Source organism: Delphinapterus leucas, chromosome 1 (assembly GCF_059928025.1).
Source record: "Delphinapterus leucas isolate spDelLeu-1000000601 "Yukka" chromosome 1, BTC_Dleu_Yukka2, whole genome shotgun sequence".
Taxonomy (NCBI): Eukaryota; Metazoa; Chordata; class Mammalia; order Artiodactyla; family Monodontidae; genus Delphinapterus; species Delphinapterus leucas.
The window spans coordinates 168800149-168818396 of NC_143129.1; the positions used below are offsets into that span (position 1 = coordinate 168800149).

General features: G+C 37.9%; 1 protein-coding gene across 19 annotated transcripts in view; it reads left to right on the forward strand.

Moving 5' to 3' along the window:
• Positions 1-18248, forward strand: part of EYA3 (EYA transcriptional coactivator and phosphatase 3) — a 139928-nt gene that overhangs the window by 82704 nt on the left and 38976 nt on the right. For 13 of the 19 annotated variants that reach the window (XM_089897898.1, XM_089897912.1, XM_089897921.1 and 10 more), the window contains 3 exons: positions 2512-2591; positions 7391-7457; positions 11226-11362. In XM_089897898.1, coding sequence (XP_089754024.1) covers positions 2512-2591; positions 7391-7457; positions 11226-11362 — 284 coding nt within the window. The other 6 variants (XM_022551994.2, XM_022551996.2, XM_089897976.1 and 3 more) reach the window with 6 other exon arrangements.

Genomic DNA, 18248 nt, shown 5'->3' on the forward strand with positions numbered 1-18248 from the left:
CCAACCATATGAACCGGTAACTGCATCACCTCTAACATCTTAATTTTAAGAATCCTACTCTTATACCACCACACACACTATCATTCCAGCTTATTTATTCTATTGTCACACTAGCCCTGTGTCTTACACACTTCCAATTAAATGAGCTGTCATATTTTCACTATCAAGCATTGACCCTTTCCCCAAAAAAGACTTCAGTAACTCCATTTTCCCCTTTTCCCAGCTCCTGGCAACCATCATTCTGCTTTTTGTCTCTGTGATTTTGAGTACTCTAAGTACCTCTTATTAGTGCAATCATAAGTTATTTGTCTTTCTGTGACTTGCTTATTTCATTTAGCATGTCTTCATGGTTTATCCATGTTGTAGCATGTGTGAGAATTTCCTTCCTTTTTAAGGCTGAATAATACTTCACTGTATGTCTATTCCACACTTTGTTTATCCATTCTTTAGTTGGTTGTGTTCATTATTGACAAGAGTTCTATTGAATGAGAATGAAATATTTGTGGCGCTTACCTTTGGAGTTTGGGTGTTTTTGCTCTTTTTTGGAGGAGGGAAATTTTATTTTGGAGCATTTATTTTAATATACACACATTGTTAAGTAAAATTTATGTTTATATAACTGAAAATAATTATATTTTGAGACAGTAATAATTTTTCTAGATACAATAACTTTAAATATTTAACAAAGTGCTGGAGTTATTTCACTGTCTTGGTGCTGTTTCTATTTACTCTCTAGATACTCAGTTGAATAGGTAGGGGATTTTGCTATAAGATTACAGGACCATAGGATTTTAGGCACTGGTCCATTGTATGCCAGACCATACAAATATACCTTCTAAGATACAGGATCTAGAAATAGTCTTTCAACAGTGGATATAACAGTGAACCCCAGACTTATTCAGGTACACATAGAAGACCAGTCATTGTAGTCAGAAATGTGAAGTTCTTATCTGGGTTTATACCTTTCTCCTTGGAATCCTATTTAATTAGGCATAAGATGGGGTTCAGAAGTCTGTATTTTTACCACTCAGGTAATTATAAGAAATAAGCCATTTTGGGAAACAATGATATAAATATTCAGTATGATTTCTTACCCTTACCCTCAGTTCCCATAGTAATATCTTGGTTGGTATATTAAGCGCTATTCCAGAAATACGGACAGTTGAGTAAATATATTAAAATAAACTTCATCTGGGGATTTACCTTTAAAAATTAATTACATCTTAGGGAAAATTGTTTGAACATTGAGAATATACCCGGAAAAAAAAACTTTATTATGCTTGAATATTAGAGGTCCATTCAGAAAAGATAATGAGAGCTTTAAGAATTTTGGTGCTGTGTATTTTTTTTTATAAATAACATTTCTTTAAAAAATTTTTTTCTTTTTAAAACTACTCTTTCCAGATATGTGTAGTGTCTGGGACAGTGTTCTCCACGTCTCCCTAGAGTGTAGAACAGCAAAGCAGATTTCTTGCTAGGGAACGTGAATGTGGGAAGAATACCTGGGCTGGGGAGAAGTTGTATTGTAATAATACTAGCTACAGTTATATTGTACTTTGTTCTAGTCTCTGTTCTAAGTACTTTTCATGTATTAACTCATTAATTTCTATAACAGCCCTAAAAGGTAGCTTCTATAATTATCCCTCATTGACAGTTGAAAAACTGGAGCACAAACAAGTTCAGTGACTTGCTTAAAGTCATAAAGCTAGTTTTGGCAAAGTGGAATATGAACTCAAGCAATCTGGTTCTAGAATCCACACTCTTAAGCACTGTGCTATACTGGTAGTTGAGGGAATATGTGGAGAGTGGAAAGTAAGGTAGAAGGAAGAGAGAGGACATTGTGAGGGATGAAAGTATAATCTCCAATTCAGAATTTCAGTGAGGATCTTCCCAACATTAAAGTGTCTAACATAATGACTTGTCCTCCCAGTTTACATGACTTATCTTTTACAATTTCTCTTAATTTGTCTTATAAGTTTTTTTAAAAAGATGTTGCTAAGTTTTGGGAATGATAAAAATAAAAATTTGTTTATTTTTAATTGGGGGAAAGGAAATACAGTGGAATGTACCATTTTAAGGTTCAGAACCCCTTCTTGGAAGCAAGCGTGTATGATTTGAAAAAACTTGTCAAGTGATTATGAGGGCCATTGTCTGAAATCAAGCATCTTCCTACTTCCCTTTGGTACTTTGGAAATAAAGTGACAGCAGTTTTTGGTGTTGTGGAATTTTTCTTTTACCATGTGGTCTTCAGAGAAAATCCGACTTGCCTGTGGCTTAGGTGGAATTTCCGAGTGATACAAAGATTGAAGTGATGACGAAGAACAGTAGAATGCTGAAGGTACTAGCCCTGGCCCTAGCTCTTTAGGTAGCCGCTAAAAACCAAGAATAAGTATTTCATAAAGTAGACTTACCTTGCCTCTTAACTTACCTAGGAAGAAAGGGTTTGATTTAATCACTTTTAGCAATGCAGCAGGTCAGTCAGAGGCTAATGTATCATTTTGGTTTTCCCAGTCAAGTAAGCAACTCTGAAGTCAATGATCAGAAACCTGAAACTTCAAGCCTTGCTTCAAACCTTACCATGTCGGAGGAAAGTAAGTACCATATTCTGTGCACCATGGAAGAGGTGTTCCTGTGACCAGGTGATGCTATTCTTTTATAATTGGTTTTCACTGATTGCCTTGTTTGTCTCAGAATATCCAGAATCCTTTCATTGCCTTGTTTGTGTGTCCATCCTTGTGCTCTCCTATAAGCCTTATTGACATACCAGCTAAGGAACAAAATCACATGGAATTCACTCCCCAGGGATTGGTGATTGTGTTTTTGTTTTGAGGTTGGATGTTCTAAAGGTAATAAATAGTGCCTTACTCAAAATCAGAAAAGTTTGTGGGCCAACCTCTGACTGTTCCTCCAGAGGGCTTGATATTTTTCTACCTTCCTAATAACCAAATAATTCTACCTATCCATCTAGGCCAAAAAAAAGAAAAGTAATCCCCTGAGAGCCCAGGATTGATACTGGGCCCTGAGGGAGATCCATCTCAGATATCCACTTACCAACCCGTATTCTGTTGTAGAACAGTTATATTCATGCATTAGACAAAAATTTGTAGAATGTTCTTTTTTTTTTTTCCTGTGGAGGCATGAGCTTTCTCTGACATATCATGGTGGTATGCTCCATAGGGCAAATAGTCCTCCTTGAAATTAAAGTAAGTAAGATCTTACGGAAAAAACCTGAACGAACTTTTTGGCCAACCCAATAGCTGTGCCCTTCCATATTTTCCCACACACTTTGAAAGGATAAATTTGTGTAAGATGCTTTTTGAAAAGACATTTATTTGGGGGATATATCTTAAGATGATTATGCTTAACCTTGTATAATTCCCATGTGTTAAAAAATGGTGTGCCTATTTAAAAAAAAAATGGTATGTCTTGAGTTGTATATATTATTTCCTCAAAGATGCTGTTCCAGTGGTTCTCAAACTTTCAGCATACCTAAGAGTCATCTGGAGAGCTTGTTTGTAATGTAGAATTCTAGCCTCATCTTCAGTGATTATCATTCAGTAGACCTGATGTGGATGGGAATCTGCATTTTCAAGAAGATAGCTAATTCTGATACATATGGGAGACTGCTCTAATCAATGAAAAGTGTCTACTCTAATTTTTTTAATATCTCACTCATCCCCAAGAAAAAGGCCTGTTCCTTATATACTTCAGGGCCCAGAGGTAAGTTGTCTTCTTGCTTCTTGAAAAACATTTCTCTTTTTTTCTCAAAAACTCTAGTTCCTTTGAAGTCTATATTTATGCCCCTCCCCCACATCTTTTTACCTCAGACTGAACTCTTAGTCATTTTGCTCTTTAAAGACTAGATCTTCTTTTTCTTCTCCATCCAGACTCTTATTATTCTTGGTAATTTCAACATCCATGTAGATGACCTATCCAATACCCATAATGTCCTTCTTGTTTTCCTGTCCCTTTTTACTCAGCATAGATTCTATGGTTCTTTATTATAATTACTCCCTTACAAATATCTTCAATAATTTGGCCTCTTGTACTCTTCTTGCTAAACCCCAGTCATAATTTAATCCAACTCTCCACCGTCTCTGTAAGTGCATTCAAATAGCTGAACATTATTGGATGAATTATACACCTAGCTGACTATTTACTCACAGGGCCTCAAGTGGGCACCCTACTACATTTCACTCATGAGTTTTACCTTTTAATATTTCACACCACTTCTTTCCTCTCGAAGTACCCATACTCATTCACCTTTCTTCATGCTTACCTGATGACTCCTTCTCAAATAGAAGCTCTCTGTGACAGGAAGCTCCCTTATTATCCTACCACCACTGGATCTTCAAAGCTACTTGTGTTTGTACCCATGTTATCTTCCTTCATTCTTGTCAGAATTGGAATAGTATTCTTGCTCCTGTCAAAGGTAAAACCTTTTATTTGTGCTTCATACCCTGTCTGTTCTCACCTCCCCCAAGGACTTTGGTACTTTGGTACTTTGGTTATCCTAATACCATTCCTGCATTGTCATGTTCTTCTCTTCTTAATCCATCCTGTCAGTAAAGAGACATGATTCAGTATCTACCATCTTAAAACACAAAACCGTCCTTTGGGTCCACATCCCCCGCTAGATATAGACCTTCTCTTTGTTCCGTGACCCATTGGAACCTCTGGAAAGAGTTGCCCTCACTTGCTTTCTCACCTCCCATTCGCCCTTCACCCCTCTCAAATTTAGCTTCTGTCACCACTCTTCCAATGAAATTGCTTTTGTCAAGGTCATTAGTTACTTTCAGTAACTGAAAGTGCTAGTTCTAGTGGACATTTCTCTCCTTGTATCCTGCCTCCCACTATTTTTTCTCCCACCTTTCTCCTTTGCTGGCCTTTCTTCTACTATCTGAACTCTGAATGTTGGTGGGCCTCAGGGTTTGGTTCTAGTCTACCATCTTTGCTCTTTCTGCATCCTCTCATCCATTACTACATTACTTTAAATGTTTTATACATTGTTAACGCATTCCAAATTTGTATTTCTAGTCTGACTTCTCCCCTAATTTCATTTGTGAATCCAGCTGCCTACTTGACATCTCCACTTAGATATTTAAAAGGAAAGTCATACTTAAAATGTGTGAAAGCTTTTTATTCCCTTAGCCCTCACCAAATCTGTTCTTTTCCCGAACTTCCCCATATTTGGAAGTGGTTTCACTATCCTTCTAATTACTCAAGCTGGGAACCTAGAAATTATCCTGTATTCCCGTTTTCCTCATTCCTTACATACAAATTCATCAGGATGTCGTGTTAGTTTTACCTTCAGGATATATTTCAAGGTTTTGCTTCATCTCCACTGCTTTTTTTTTTTTTAACCAGTACAAAGTTAAACACATCCAGATTTATTTACACAAAGCTAAAGAAATTTGGGTTCTATTTCCATTTTGTGTAATTTTATTCTGGGGTCTGGCTTTGTTGTGTAGCTGACATAGGTCATTGAAACTTGATTATCCCACCTCACATGCAATTTTTTGTCACAAGGGAACAGAAGACTTGGGTATTTAGCGCACATACAATAATGATCTTAATACTTTTGCAATTTAGTAGGAAGGCAGCTGTCCCACAGCTTGGCAAGGGGACAGAGAAGTTACAGATTTTAAGCAGATTATGCCTTGACTCTTTTTTTTAAAACTTGTTTATTTTCTTGATTTATTTTGGCTGCAGTAGGTCTTAGTTACGGTACATGGGATCTTCCTTGAGGCATGCAGGATCTTTCATTGCGGCACATGGGCTGTTCGTTGCGGTGCGTGGGCTTCTCTCTAGTTGTGGCGCGTGGGCTCTGTAGTTTGCGGCACGCGGGCTCTCTTGTTGAGGCGCACAAGCTCAGTCGTTGTGGCGCGCGGACTTAGTTGCCCCTGGCATGTGGGATCTTAGTTCCCCGACTAGTGATAGAACCCTCGTCCCCTGCATTGGAAGGCGGATTCTTCACCACTGGACCACCAGGGAAGTCCCTTGCCCTGACTCTTGATAAGCCTTTCATAGTTCCCAAGTACTGCAAAGATCAAGGCTCATTCATTCTCTAGAGAAGTAAAAATTGGCCTAGATCTCCCAGGATGTTTTGTGGACCTCTTCTAGAATTAAATTAAATCAGAGGAGGAGAAGGATTTGGGTTTTTTAATGTACTTGTCAGCAGAGAAGGAACCATTATGTAGAATTTCAAATGAATTTCCATTCCATGCGATGAATGCTAAGAACTTTAGATCTAATTGAGATCCCCTTCATTTTTGTCAAAGTGCTTATGGATTAACATAATCTGCAAATTGCCATTAAGTATTTTCAAAGACTTTGAACAATGGCAGTGGACAAGATTCATGATAAACTCACAGGTGATGATTTATCGTACTGTTGGGCATGAATTGTCCCTGCATCTGATCTTGATCAGGGTTCCCTTTTTGGGTCAGACACTCAGGGAACCCAGCTGGACATAAAGTTAGTTGGTTCACCCTTAGTCCCTAATCACAATAGAGCAACCTCCTTTATAGTTGTTGAAGGAAGTTCTTGAACAGTTGAGGAGTCTGGTACAAGCTCTGTGTGATGTTACTCTGTCTACAATAAGGACTGAAATAGTGCTAATGAATAGGATTCTGCTATCTGTCAAACTTGAGTTGAATATTGACAGTATTTATCCCAGATGAAATCATTAGGGTCAAGCCTCATGACGGTATCTATTCTGGATGAAGTCATGGAAGTGAAGAGGACACTAGCTGTTAAAGTCTCTTTACTTGATGGTTTATCAGTATTACATCAGTTCCTCAGGTGTGTGTCTGCTTTGCTAAACGTAAAGCCTTTACTACAAAGCTGAAAAAATAGTAATACAGAAGCGTACTTACGTCTTTCTGCTGTTGATTATATACAGCAGTAGCTACAGTTTTCTAATAAAATTGAGCTCTTGCTCCAAATCTGTCTTCCTGCAAGCCATTCTTATGACCTTTTATTCAGAATAGGGTAAGCACCCAGAGAATGAATAAGCTGAAGAAGTATAATGTGGTTTCCTAGACATAGATCTTGCATTTTAAGTTTGCCTATGAGCACAGCTGAGAGCTTAGGAAGTTGCTTTATCTATGGTTGTAGATCAGTGATGGGTGAAGGTAGAGGTCAGTTGGTACTGACTTTCGAGTGCTTTACCATACCCTTTGCATTCTAGCTTCTTTTACTGTCTCTAAAAGTCTCTAAACCCATTATTAGAAGAGTGAGGTATTTCCTACTGCATAGTCTTTCTAAATTTCTGATGCCCAAGTTGTATTCTGTTATTTAGTTTGAAAGACTATACAGTGAGACGTGAAATTTCCCCATTTCATTTTTGAAATGTTCTAACTTTTTCCTGGTGATATCTTTCTTTCAGTTATGACATGCACCGATTACATCCCTCGCTCATCCAATGATTATACCTCACAAATGTATTCTGCAAAGTAAGTTGAATGATTATTTCAAAAATCTGTATGCTTTTTCTCTAGATTCATTGCAAAATTTAACTTGATATTTAAGTTATTAAGTTGACATTTAACTTATTTTCACCTTTCTTGTTCTTCCCTACTCCAGTTTTTTCATTCCCTCTAAATATAATCTATATAACATCCTTTTTAAAAGTTGATGATTGTCTGGAATAGATCACTGTTACCCAGGAGCTTGCTCAAAATGAATAGGCACTGAAAAATGCAAAATACCATTAGTGATGTAAACATATTACTGATTGACCTCTGATCATTCTGTCTTTGCTCTACTTTAATAGAGAGATCAATTTAAAAAGCTAAAGCCAGCCTCAGACTGGGGCTTCTCAGCCTAATCTATGTTCAGTTTATTGTTTTAGGAGTGTCCTGAAGAGTAGAACTAGGCTTGAGATTAAACAGGTTTAGTGGGTTGAAGTCATTAAGAGGCAATATTTTGGGCCTCATGGGGTAAGATCAGCATTTAAGGTCCACTAAGTTAATCATCTCCAAGATGAGTAGGTGCAGAACAGTGTGTATATCGAGCCAGCAGTTGTGCGTTGCTAGAGTGAGCCTACATACATAGATACATACAAGTGTGCTTTATTAAACTGGGATAAATTCTGATGTGCTTACATAGGCAGGGTACATAAAGAACACTCACCTTTGGTAACAGAGGTGAGTGGTATGTATGGGTATGTTATAAAAAGAAAACTTTTTCCTTTTGAATTTTGCGTCAGTTAAAAAAATGAGCTAATTGAAAAGTCAGCTCAATGAGTTCTTCAAATTCTAACCTGGTATTAACACTAATGGCATTCTTGGGCCAGTCAGTTTCATGTGGTTTTCTTCTTCTGTGAAATGACCGAACCTATTCTCTGAGATCATTATGAAGAAGATAAGAAAATAATTTGAGCTATAAAGACACTATATAAAAAATGATATTATGATCTTTATCATATCTGGAGGTTAATCCATTTGAAGTCACTAAGATTTTAAATCATTCCCACGTGATTTGATTAACAGCTACAATCTGAGCTATTTTCTGGTCTCAGATCTGGCTAAGAAGAATAGAAATTTTCAAATTCAGTCTTTTAGGATCTACCGAGATGTGAATATTGCATATTCCAAATTCATTCATTTGTTCAAAAAATATTTGTATACGTGCTGTACTCAGGACACCTTATTAGCTATGTCTTCTATCTTTTTCCTTTTTAATTTTTTTTTTTTAAACATCTTTATTGGGGTATAATTGCTTTACAATGGTGTGTTAGTTTCTGCTTTATAACAAAGTGAATCAGTTATACATATACATATGTTCCCATATGTCTTCCCTCTTGCGTCTCCCTCTCTCCCACTCTCCCTATCCCACCCCTCCAGGCTGTCACAAAGCACCGAGCTAATATCCCTGTGCCTTGCGGCTGCTTCCCCCTAGCTGTCTACCTTACTACGTTTGTTAGTGTGTATATGTCCATGACTCTCTCTCGCCCTGTCAAAGCTCACCCTTCCCCCTCCCCATATCCTCAAGTCCGTTCTCCAGTAGGTCTGCGTCTTTATTCCTGTCTTACCCCTAGGTTCTTCATGACATTTTTTTTCCCTTAAATTCCATATATATGTGTTAGCATACGGTATTTGTCTATTTCTTTCTGACTTACTTCACTCTGTATGACAGACTCTAGGTCTATCCATCTCATTACAAATAGCTCAATTTCATTTCTTTTTAAGGCTGAGTAATATTCCATTGTATATATGTGCCACATCTTCTTTATCCATTCATCCGATGATGGGCGCTTAGGTTGTTTCCATCTCCGGGCTATTGTAAATAGAGCTGCAATGAACATTTTGGTACATGACTCTTTTTGAATTTTGGTTTTCTCAGGGTATATGCCCAGTAGTGGGATTGCTGGGTCATATGGTAATTCTATTTGTAGTTTTTTAAGGAACCTCCATACTGTTCTCCATAGTGGCTGAACCAATTCACATTCCCACCAGCAGTGCAAGAGTGTTCCCTTTTCTCCACACCCTCTCCAGCATTTATTGTTTCTAGATTTTTTGATGATGGCCATTCTGACTGGTGTGAGATGATATCTCATTGTAGTTTTGATTTGCATTTCTCTAATGATTAATGATGTTGAGCATTCTTTCATCCTTTTTAAGTTTTTTTTAAATTTATTTTATTTATTTTTGGCTGTGTTGGGTCTTCGTTGCTGTGAGCGGGGGCCACCCCTCGCCATGGTACGCGGGCTTCTCACTTTGGCGGCCTCTCCCATTGCGGAGCACGGGCTCCAGGTGGGTGGGCCTCAGCAGTTGTGGCTCTCGGGCTCCAGAGCACAGGCTCAGCAGTTATGGCACAGGGGCCCAGCCACTCCGCCGCACATGGGATCCTCCCGGACCAGGGCTCGAACCCGTGTCCCCTGCATTGGCAGGTGGACTCTTAACCACTGTGCCACCAGGGGAGTCCCTATGCCTTCTATCTTAATGCAGACCTCCTTACCACTTAGCTAAAACCATTGCATTTTTTAATTGCCTCTATTTCAGCTACCCTCCGCAATCCATTTTACAAAGAAATGTCAAACCAATCTTTATTAAAGAACAGCTCTGATCTTGTCATTCTTTGCTCACCAATTTCAGTGACTCCCAGTTGAACACTTTTAGCCTCATATTCAAGGTCTTTGCTGTCTATCTTCTTATACTTTGCCTTAATATAATATGTGCTCCTTGCAGGCTGAAGCCCTTCCTCTGTACCTTTGCCAGAGTTTTTCTCTTTTCCTAAAACACCCTTTCTCTCCCACTTCTGCACATGCTATCTGCTCAGCTCACAGACCATTTCTTTATAGGCTTCCTTCATTTTCTTCTTCCCCAAAACTGGGGGAAAAAAAATCTTTTCCTTTCTGAAACACCCCTTTCCCCCGTTATTTTATTGTTATGATCTATATGGTACATATGACACTTGCTTATGAGTACAGCATAACTTACCAAATAAAACAACCGGTATCTAAAAATTCAGTGCATAAAATGTGGCACCATCTTATTCCATGGATAAAATGACCAGGTCATCTAGCTAGTTTAAAATCCCAGAAGTTTCACTGTTAAGTTCACATCTCTAGCTAAACCTGATGTGGTTGGCACCAACTAGTGGCAGTACTCTGGCTTAAGTATCAGCGGGGCAATTCTGTGTCCTGTCTAGAACTTCCTCGATTTTATTAGTTATGTGACTTCTATTTTATAGGCTCGATCTGGGGATATTGGGCCACACCTGTACTCCCTGTTTTCTAATATGGTTGCTTGCCTTTTCTCTGCCAGCCTCACCCTCTTCTCTAAGTCCCACTTTCCCTCTCAGAACTTTAGTTTGGCCCAGAGGGCTAGGTGGAGAATGGAGCCAATTGCCAATCCTGTTCTGTCCAGTTTTATGTCATTTTAGGGTTTTATTCTATATTTAGACATAAGGGCATAAGCGAGTTTAGTCCATACTTGCATCTCACATAGGGCCTTGCATGTGGCACACCACAAATGTTTGAGGCATAGTAACTGGACCTTGGGAGGAAGATGTTTGAAGCTATTAAATTTTCTGTAAAATTGTTAGGTAGGTGACAGTAGAACCTGGAAAGGAAAAAAGAATTCTACTTTCTGACCATAGTAAGAGACATTTTATGTGGCAGGTTAGTCTCCTCATTGCTGAGGCTTTGCTGTTAGTGGTATTAGCTATTTCCCCTACTTTTCTCACATGAAAGTTTTTGTTTTCTTGAACTTTTCTAGACCTTATGCACATATCCTCTCAGTTCCTGTTTCGGAAACTGCTTACCCTGGGCAGACTCAGTATCAGCCACTGCAGCAGTCTCAACCCTATGCTGTCTACCCTCAGGCAACCCAAACATATGGACTACCTCCTTTCGGTAAGGCATTCTATTGTGAGGAGTTGCTAAGAATGTTGATTTTATCCCCCAGAAATTTCCGTCTTTCCCCCAAAAGCGAGCACGGCTGATCAGGAAGCTGAGAGATGCCACGTTGTTCTTGGCAGAGCACCTGCTCAGGCACAGGTGTGATAGAAGTTGGGTATGCAACTTTCCAGCAGTATATTTGATGCATGTCATATAAAATCATAACTTCTCAATACTCAGTTGTTTATCTGCCATAATGTAGCTATTTCCAGGATACTAAGTCTTGACTGTAAAGCTTGGAATCTTCAAGTGTTTGGAAACTCTTTGAGGAATTACAGTTGATTTGACTTACCATACAAAACATGATACCATGACAAATATATTTTGAGGTGGCTAATTTCTTGCTAAAACCAAGTAATCTACATATTCCGGATGGAATATACCTTATAGTTTTCTGCCCCCACCAACCCTGCTCTGTTTTGTCAATTTCTCCCTCTCCTTCCCTGCTGCCCCAAACTGATCAGTTGTTGCTCTGCTGAACCAGAAAGTCGTCTTAGAGGGGGAAATCCCCAGTTTTGTACAACCTTATCATGTGCACAGAGAATTTTGTTCTTTGGTTTTAGGTATCTTGTACATGAACTATAAATTAGAGTGATTTACTAGAAGTCAGTTTGAGGTTCTTTGGGCACTTAATAGCTGCGCTTTTTCTGTGTGTGTGTGAATTGATAGATATTGTCAGTGTGCCTCATTGCCCCTTCCCTGCTTTCCTAGAACTGGTGTCAGAAAATTAAGAAAATACTGTATTTTTAAAAAAATATTCAATATGTTAATAAAATTATAACTGTGTAGCCTTTATTGAAACTAGCTAGGAATTAGAAAAATCTTTCAAACAGATTGCCACAGATTCTGGGTGTTGCTTGCCTTTGGTTTTGAGATTCCTAGTTTTCCTGGCCGATTTGGCTGCTCTTTTATGATACTGACAGCTTTCTTATCTTGAGGCTTGTTAGCATTCCTTAGCTCCTGATAACTACTAGAAACAAAAATTGGGGGTTATGTTTAATGGTAGTGGTAGTTGATAACTTCATGAGAGAAGAGAAACAGAAATGCTCTTGTTTTCCTGTTTGTACACCCATGCCTCGTGCCTGTCGGTATATACTAAACTTTTATGTTTCTGATATATTTAACCAGACAAGACTGAGCAGTCCTTTTGGAAGCAGGACTCTGTGAATATGTTTGTGTTTGTTTTTGCATATATTAAAGCTAATTTATCAACAGCTGGCTAACAATAGGCTAGCAAGTATAAAGTATTTCACATTTTTTTTTTACTCTCTGTTTTGATTTAAATCCTTTATTAGAAAGCCAAAAGCGCTTTATGACATTGTTGAACAGTTGATTGATCCTGCTGTTCAGTGTTAAATAAAACTCCTATTATATCTCTGAACTCAGATTTTGGAATACCTAGCACAATGCCATGTGCATATAGGTCCTAGATATTATGGTATCTTTTATAATCACAGCATTTCTCTCATTTTAAAGAAAGAAAGAAAAATCTGTAAAATAGGTAGATCCCTGTTAAAAACTTGAAGGAAACAGTGTTTATTTTATAAAGAAATATTGGTTATAACAGGCTCTTTTATTAATCTATTTCTGTTTAGTAATTGGGGGTGAGGGAAACTTGTTTAATAAGTTTTTCTTATCAGTAATTCAGAGAGAACTGTTCATTAGCTTAATTTGCCTTTGAATGATAGGTATGGCATATTCTTAAATTTTATAAAGGAAATTTTAAGGAAATGTTTATGATACTTTGTGTGTGTGTGTAATGCTTTTTAAAGTGCCTGTATTTTTGAAAGACATTTTCTTATGTTTTAACACATGACTTCTTTTCTTTTATATCACTCAGATGTAAAACACTCCGTTTCTTCCTGTATAGCACAGGGAATTATACCCAATATCTTGTAATAACCTATAATGGAATATAATTTGCAAAAAACAAAAAAACTGTATCACTGTACTATACACCTGAAATTAACACAGTATTGTAAATCAGCCACACTTCAGTTAAAAAAAAGACTCCATTTCTTTTTTTCTTGTGAAGATTTTGGTAATTTTATTATCTTAGTGTCGCCTGTTAGCACTAAAACTAGATTAGCTAGTCTGCTATTTTATTTCAGATGTAAACAGAGCTTTAGAAAATCTTACTGTAATATGATTGTATGTTATATATTTATACAGTAATAATATATTGTAATAATATTGAGTGCTTACTACGCAAGCAGTATGCTGAGAATGAGTGCTTCACACTTCACATTACTTTCTTATGTAATCCTCAGGACCACCCTTAAAAAGTAAGTGGCAGCATTGTCCCTTTTTATAGATGAGGAAACAGGCTTAGAAAGATTAAGTGACTAACCTGAGGTCATACAGTTAGTAAATGCCTAGGATTAGAAGTGCACCCCGGTCTGTTTAATTCCAGAAGTGCTCATAAATTTAGGTCTGTATGAAAAAGTTAATCTCACAGTTGAGTTTGAAATTTAAAAGTTTCCTCCTTTTAAAGAAGTGAGAAAAGACTAGAGGAAATCTAGGAAGCCCATATTATGACTAATCTTTAAAAGTAAAGGAATGGTGGTCATATCTTTTCAGGGCTATATAGAAATCTGGTGAGATGGTAGAATGAAGATTTGAGGTTCCAGTGATCTGCATGAGTACGTGTGAGAGAAAGGGTACTCGTTCGTTTTTAGGGGCTCATAAAAGATTGGCTTAACTGCCATTGTTCTACCTTCTTTTAAAAGAACTTTAATATGAGATGGAGATTTGACAGTATGTATTAAGAGTCTTAAGGATGTTCATGCCATATCCCTCAGTAATTTTACTTTTAGGGATTTATCCTAGGGAATTAATTAGAGATAACCACAAAAATTTACTACCAAGATATTCATCACAGCATTATTTATAATAGCAAAAGATTGGAAACAACAGACATATTGAATTGAAAGGTATATGTTAAATTGCAGTGTATCCATAGAATGGAAAACTGTGTAGCCATTATAAATCATATTCTTAAAGAATATTTAGTGTCTTGAAAAAAGTTTATTATTAATTGAAAAAAGCAGTATATAAAACTAAAAATACAATATAATATACCAAGTTAGTAGTTTTTAAAAATATGTACATAAAGAATAATTTGGAAGAAAAACTGAATGTTAACAGTACAGGCAGTACAGATTTGATCTCAATGACCAAGGAATCATGCAAAGTGAGGACACAGTTCCAATGTGTACAGGTTTCAGTTAACACAGTCCCGTGCAAAAGTGAGAATTGTCTGTTTTTTTGGTTTTTTTCGGTACGCGGGCCTCTCACTGTAGTGGCCTCTCCCGTTGCGGAGCACAGGCTCCGGACACGCAGGCTCATGAGGCCATGGCTCACGGGCCCAGCCGCTCTGCGGCATGTGGGATCTTCCCGGACTGGGGCACAAACCCGTGTCCCCTGCATCGGCAGGGGGACTCTCAACCACTGCGCCACCAGGGAAGCCCTGTCTGTATTTTTTGTGTGTGTGATGAGACTATGCAATTTTTTTCTTTTCACTTTCTATATTTTCCAAATTTTCTATAATATACATCTACTTATAGTTAACAAAAGTACTCAGATTAAATTACTTAGTATTTATAAGAGCTCATCCCAGTGAGGTATTAAATCAACAAGATATTCTTTCATGTGGTTTTTTTTAGCATTTATATGTACTTCGATTCTTTTTTTTTTTTTTTGCGGTACGCGGGCCTCTCACTGCTGTGGCCTCTCCTGCTGCGGAGCACAGGCTCCGGACGCGCAGGCTCAGCGGCCATGGCTCACGGCCCCAGCAGCTCCGCGGCATGTGGGATGTTCCCAGACCAGGGCACGAACCCGTGTCCCCTGCATCGGCAGGCGGACTCTCAACCACTGTGCCACCAGGGAAGCCCTGTACTTCGATTTTTAACCAAACTAATCTTCTCTAAATTTCCACTACTCTGATATATATTACTGCAAAGTGAACTGCTCAGATTAGTTTGGTTAGTGACTAGCCAATAGGGGGGAAGTATTTGTGCTGAGAAACTTGGGTAGAGTTTGTGATAAGACCCCACTGTGGGGCAGCACGAGAACAGCACTCAGGGGCAGACTTCCTTTGCCATTTTTAGATCAGCTGCTGCTCTACATCAGGCTCTTGGTACTTAAAATGACTTGAGAAAGTTTACTTGTAGGCAAAGAACAGTGGACCAGGAGTCAGGAAGCCGGGATTTCATTTCTTCTTTGCTGCTGGCATTAGTGCTCTACAGTCACACCATTTGGTCATGCTACTTGTTACTTGGAATTCTGCAAAGAGTGCTTTTAAAGGAAGATAGACAGATAGATACACACACACTTAAAGAGCAGGGCTACAGTGATACTGGAGGCAGTGTCCATATTGTCTTTTATTCCTCTGTTCTTCATAAAATAATATTCAATAGCTACTTTATGTTTCTGCCCCAGAACATTCAAAACTATCTATTATTTCCTCTACTTGTCTTGGACATTTTGCACTAATTTCTGACCTTATAAGATGGACCAGTTTATAGAAATTTTACATTTTGAAACTTTAAAAATACATACTGAATAATGAGACTAGCAAAACTCTCTCAGTTAATACTATTGTTATTAGTAAGATAGTATTTTAGGACAGTGTAATAATAAACATGTTTACAAACCCAACACGTCAGGTTCAGAACCTATTTAGGAAAAAAACACATTGATTACAATAAATCTGAAAGTTATTGTGACATTGAAAAGGCAAGTTGTTTCTATGTTTCTAAAAAGTGTGATAGTCAACCACCAAGAATCTTAGCACTAATATTCAAATTTCACATCATAAATGTTTAAAAAAACTACATTCTCAAATATTTTTTATTGTTAAATGTCAGCCATAACAAGGAATTAAGCTGTGGCTTACCTGGGCAAGACTGAAAATCATCATGAACCAAGGGGTGGAAGGGGGTGGAGGACAACCCTCCTAATTTGTGCTATAGAGATGTTGGCATTCCTTAATCTCCTCAAATATGTTATTTCATGTGTTTAGTAGGTGAGAAAAGAATATGTCTTGTTTTTTTAATGCTTTAGCTTGATAAATTAGGAGTTTGGGATTTACACACTACTGTATATTAAATAGGTAAATAACAAGGACCTACTGTATAGCACAGGAAACTATACTAAATATCTTGTAATAATCTATAATGGAAAAGAATCTGAAAAAGTGTGTGTGTGTGTGTGTGTGTGTGTGTGTGTGTAGCTAAATCACTGCTCTACAGCAGAAACTAACAACATCGTAAATTAACTATACTTCAATGAAAAAAAAAGTTTGAGACAAGGCAATCACCATGTTCCACTGTGAACCTTTTCAGATTTTAACATCTCCTTTTTTTTTTTTTGCGGTATGCGGGCCTCTCACTGTTGCAGCCTCTCCCGCTGCGGAGCACAGGCTCCGGACGCGCAGGCTCAGTGGCCATGGCTCACGGGCCCAGCCGCTCCGCGGCATGTGGGATCTTCCCGGACCGAGGCACGAACCCGCGTCCCCTGTATCGGCAGGTGGACTCTCAACCACTGCGCCAGCAGGGAAGCCCTAACATCTCCTTTTACTATTCTTACATTTACTTATCAACAAATTTTACAGATCTGAGTTACACTAAGATATCTGAGGGCCCTGGTGAAGCAGAGGTCCTTACTCTCAAAGCATTATATATTTATAAATTTCTTATCAGATTAAGAGTATATGAAGCGAGGTAATGTTGAATTTGAATCTGTGGCTGACCTTGGTATTGATTTCTTACCTGGAATGTGTTTGATGAATCTTCTTGGGCCTAATTATCAGCTTCAACTATATTGATCCCGTAGCTATAACTGTTCAGAGCACAGTGAGGGTTTTTTTGTTTTGTTTTGTTTTTTGACGTCTTTATTGGAGTATAATTGCTTTACAATGGTGTGTTAGTTTCTGCTTTATAACAGAGTGAATCAGCTATACCTATACATACATCCCCATATCTCCTCCCTACAGTGAGGTTTTTAATAGACTTTTGCATAGCCAAAATTATGACAAAAACTTGGGGTCTTCCCTGGCAGTCCAGTGGTTAAGACTCCATGCTCCCAATGCAGGGGGCATGGGTTTGATCCCCAGTTGGGGAACCAAGATCCCGCATGCTGCACAGCGTGGCCAAAAAAAAAAAAAAAAAAATTTTATGACAGAAACTCTTCACTCATAAAGGATATCCTTAGGCTGTCGTGTAGAAGCAAGCTTTTTTAATGGTTTCCTAGTTTACTGCAAATGAAAAAGGAGATACAGCCAGAAACAGGAGATTGTCAAGAAGTGACAGATCACAGAGAAAAGACAAAGTGATACAAGAGCCTTCAAATCATAGAACTGTAATTGAGTTCTACTTAGTACTAAGCAAATGTCTTCACATATTGCAGTAGCCTCTGGGGATGTTTCTGTAATGTACATAGCACAGCACAGTATAGATCTGAGAAAAGGTATGGTCACTATTTCCTCCCTGCTAGGAAGGCAGGAAAGGATATAAATATTTTTTAGAAAGATTGTCACTTAGGAGCATTGTGATAAAAACAAAACTGAATAGCTATGATGTCTTATTATATGTTCTAACAGGGAAAGATATGTCTCAGGTATTATGTGGAAAAGCAAATTATGAACAGCATGTAACATCCCATTTTTATTAAAAAGAAGAAAAAAAGATTAGTAAACAGAAGAAATCTGAGTGACTCTTATGCAAACTGAATAGCAGTTAAGTCTGGATGGTGGGATTATATATGACTTTATTATTTCTAAAAATTAGAAATTATATTTGTTAATGTTTTTTAATTTATAAAAGTAAGCAGGTATGTCTTT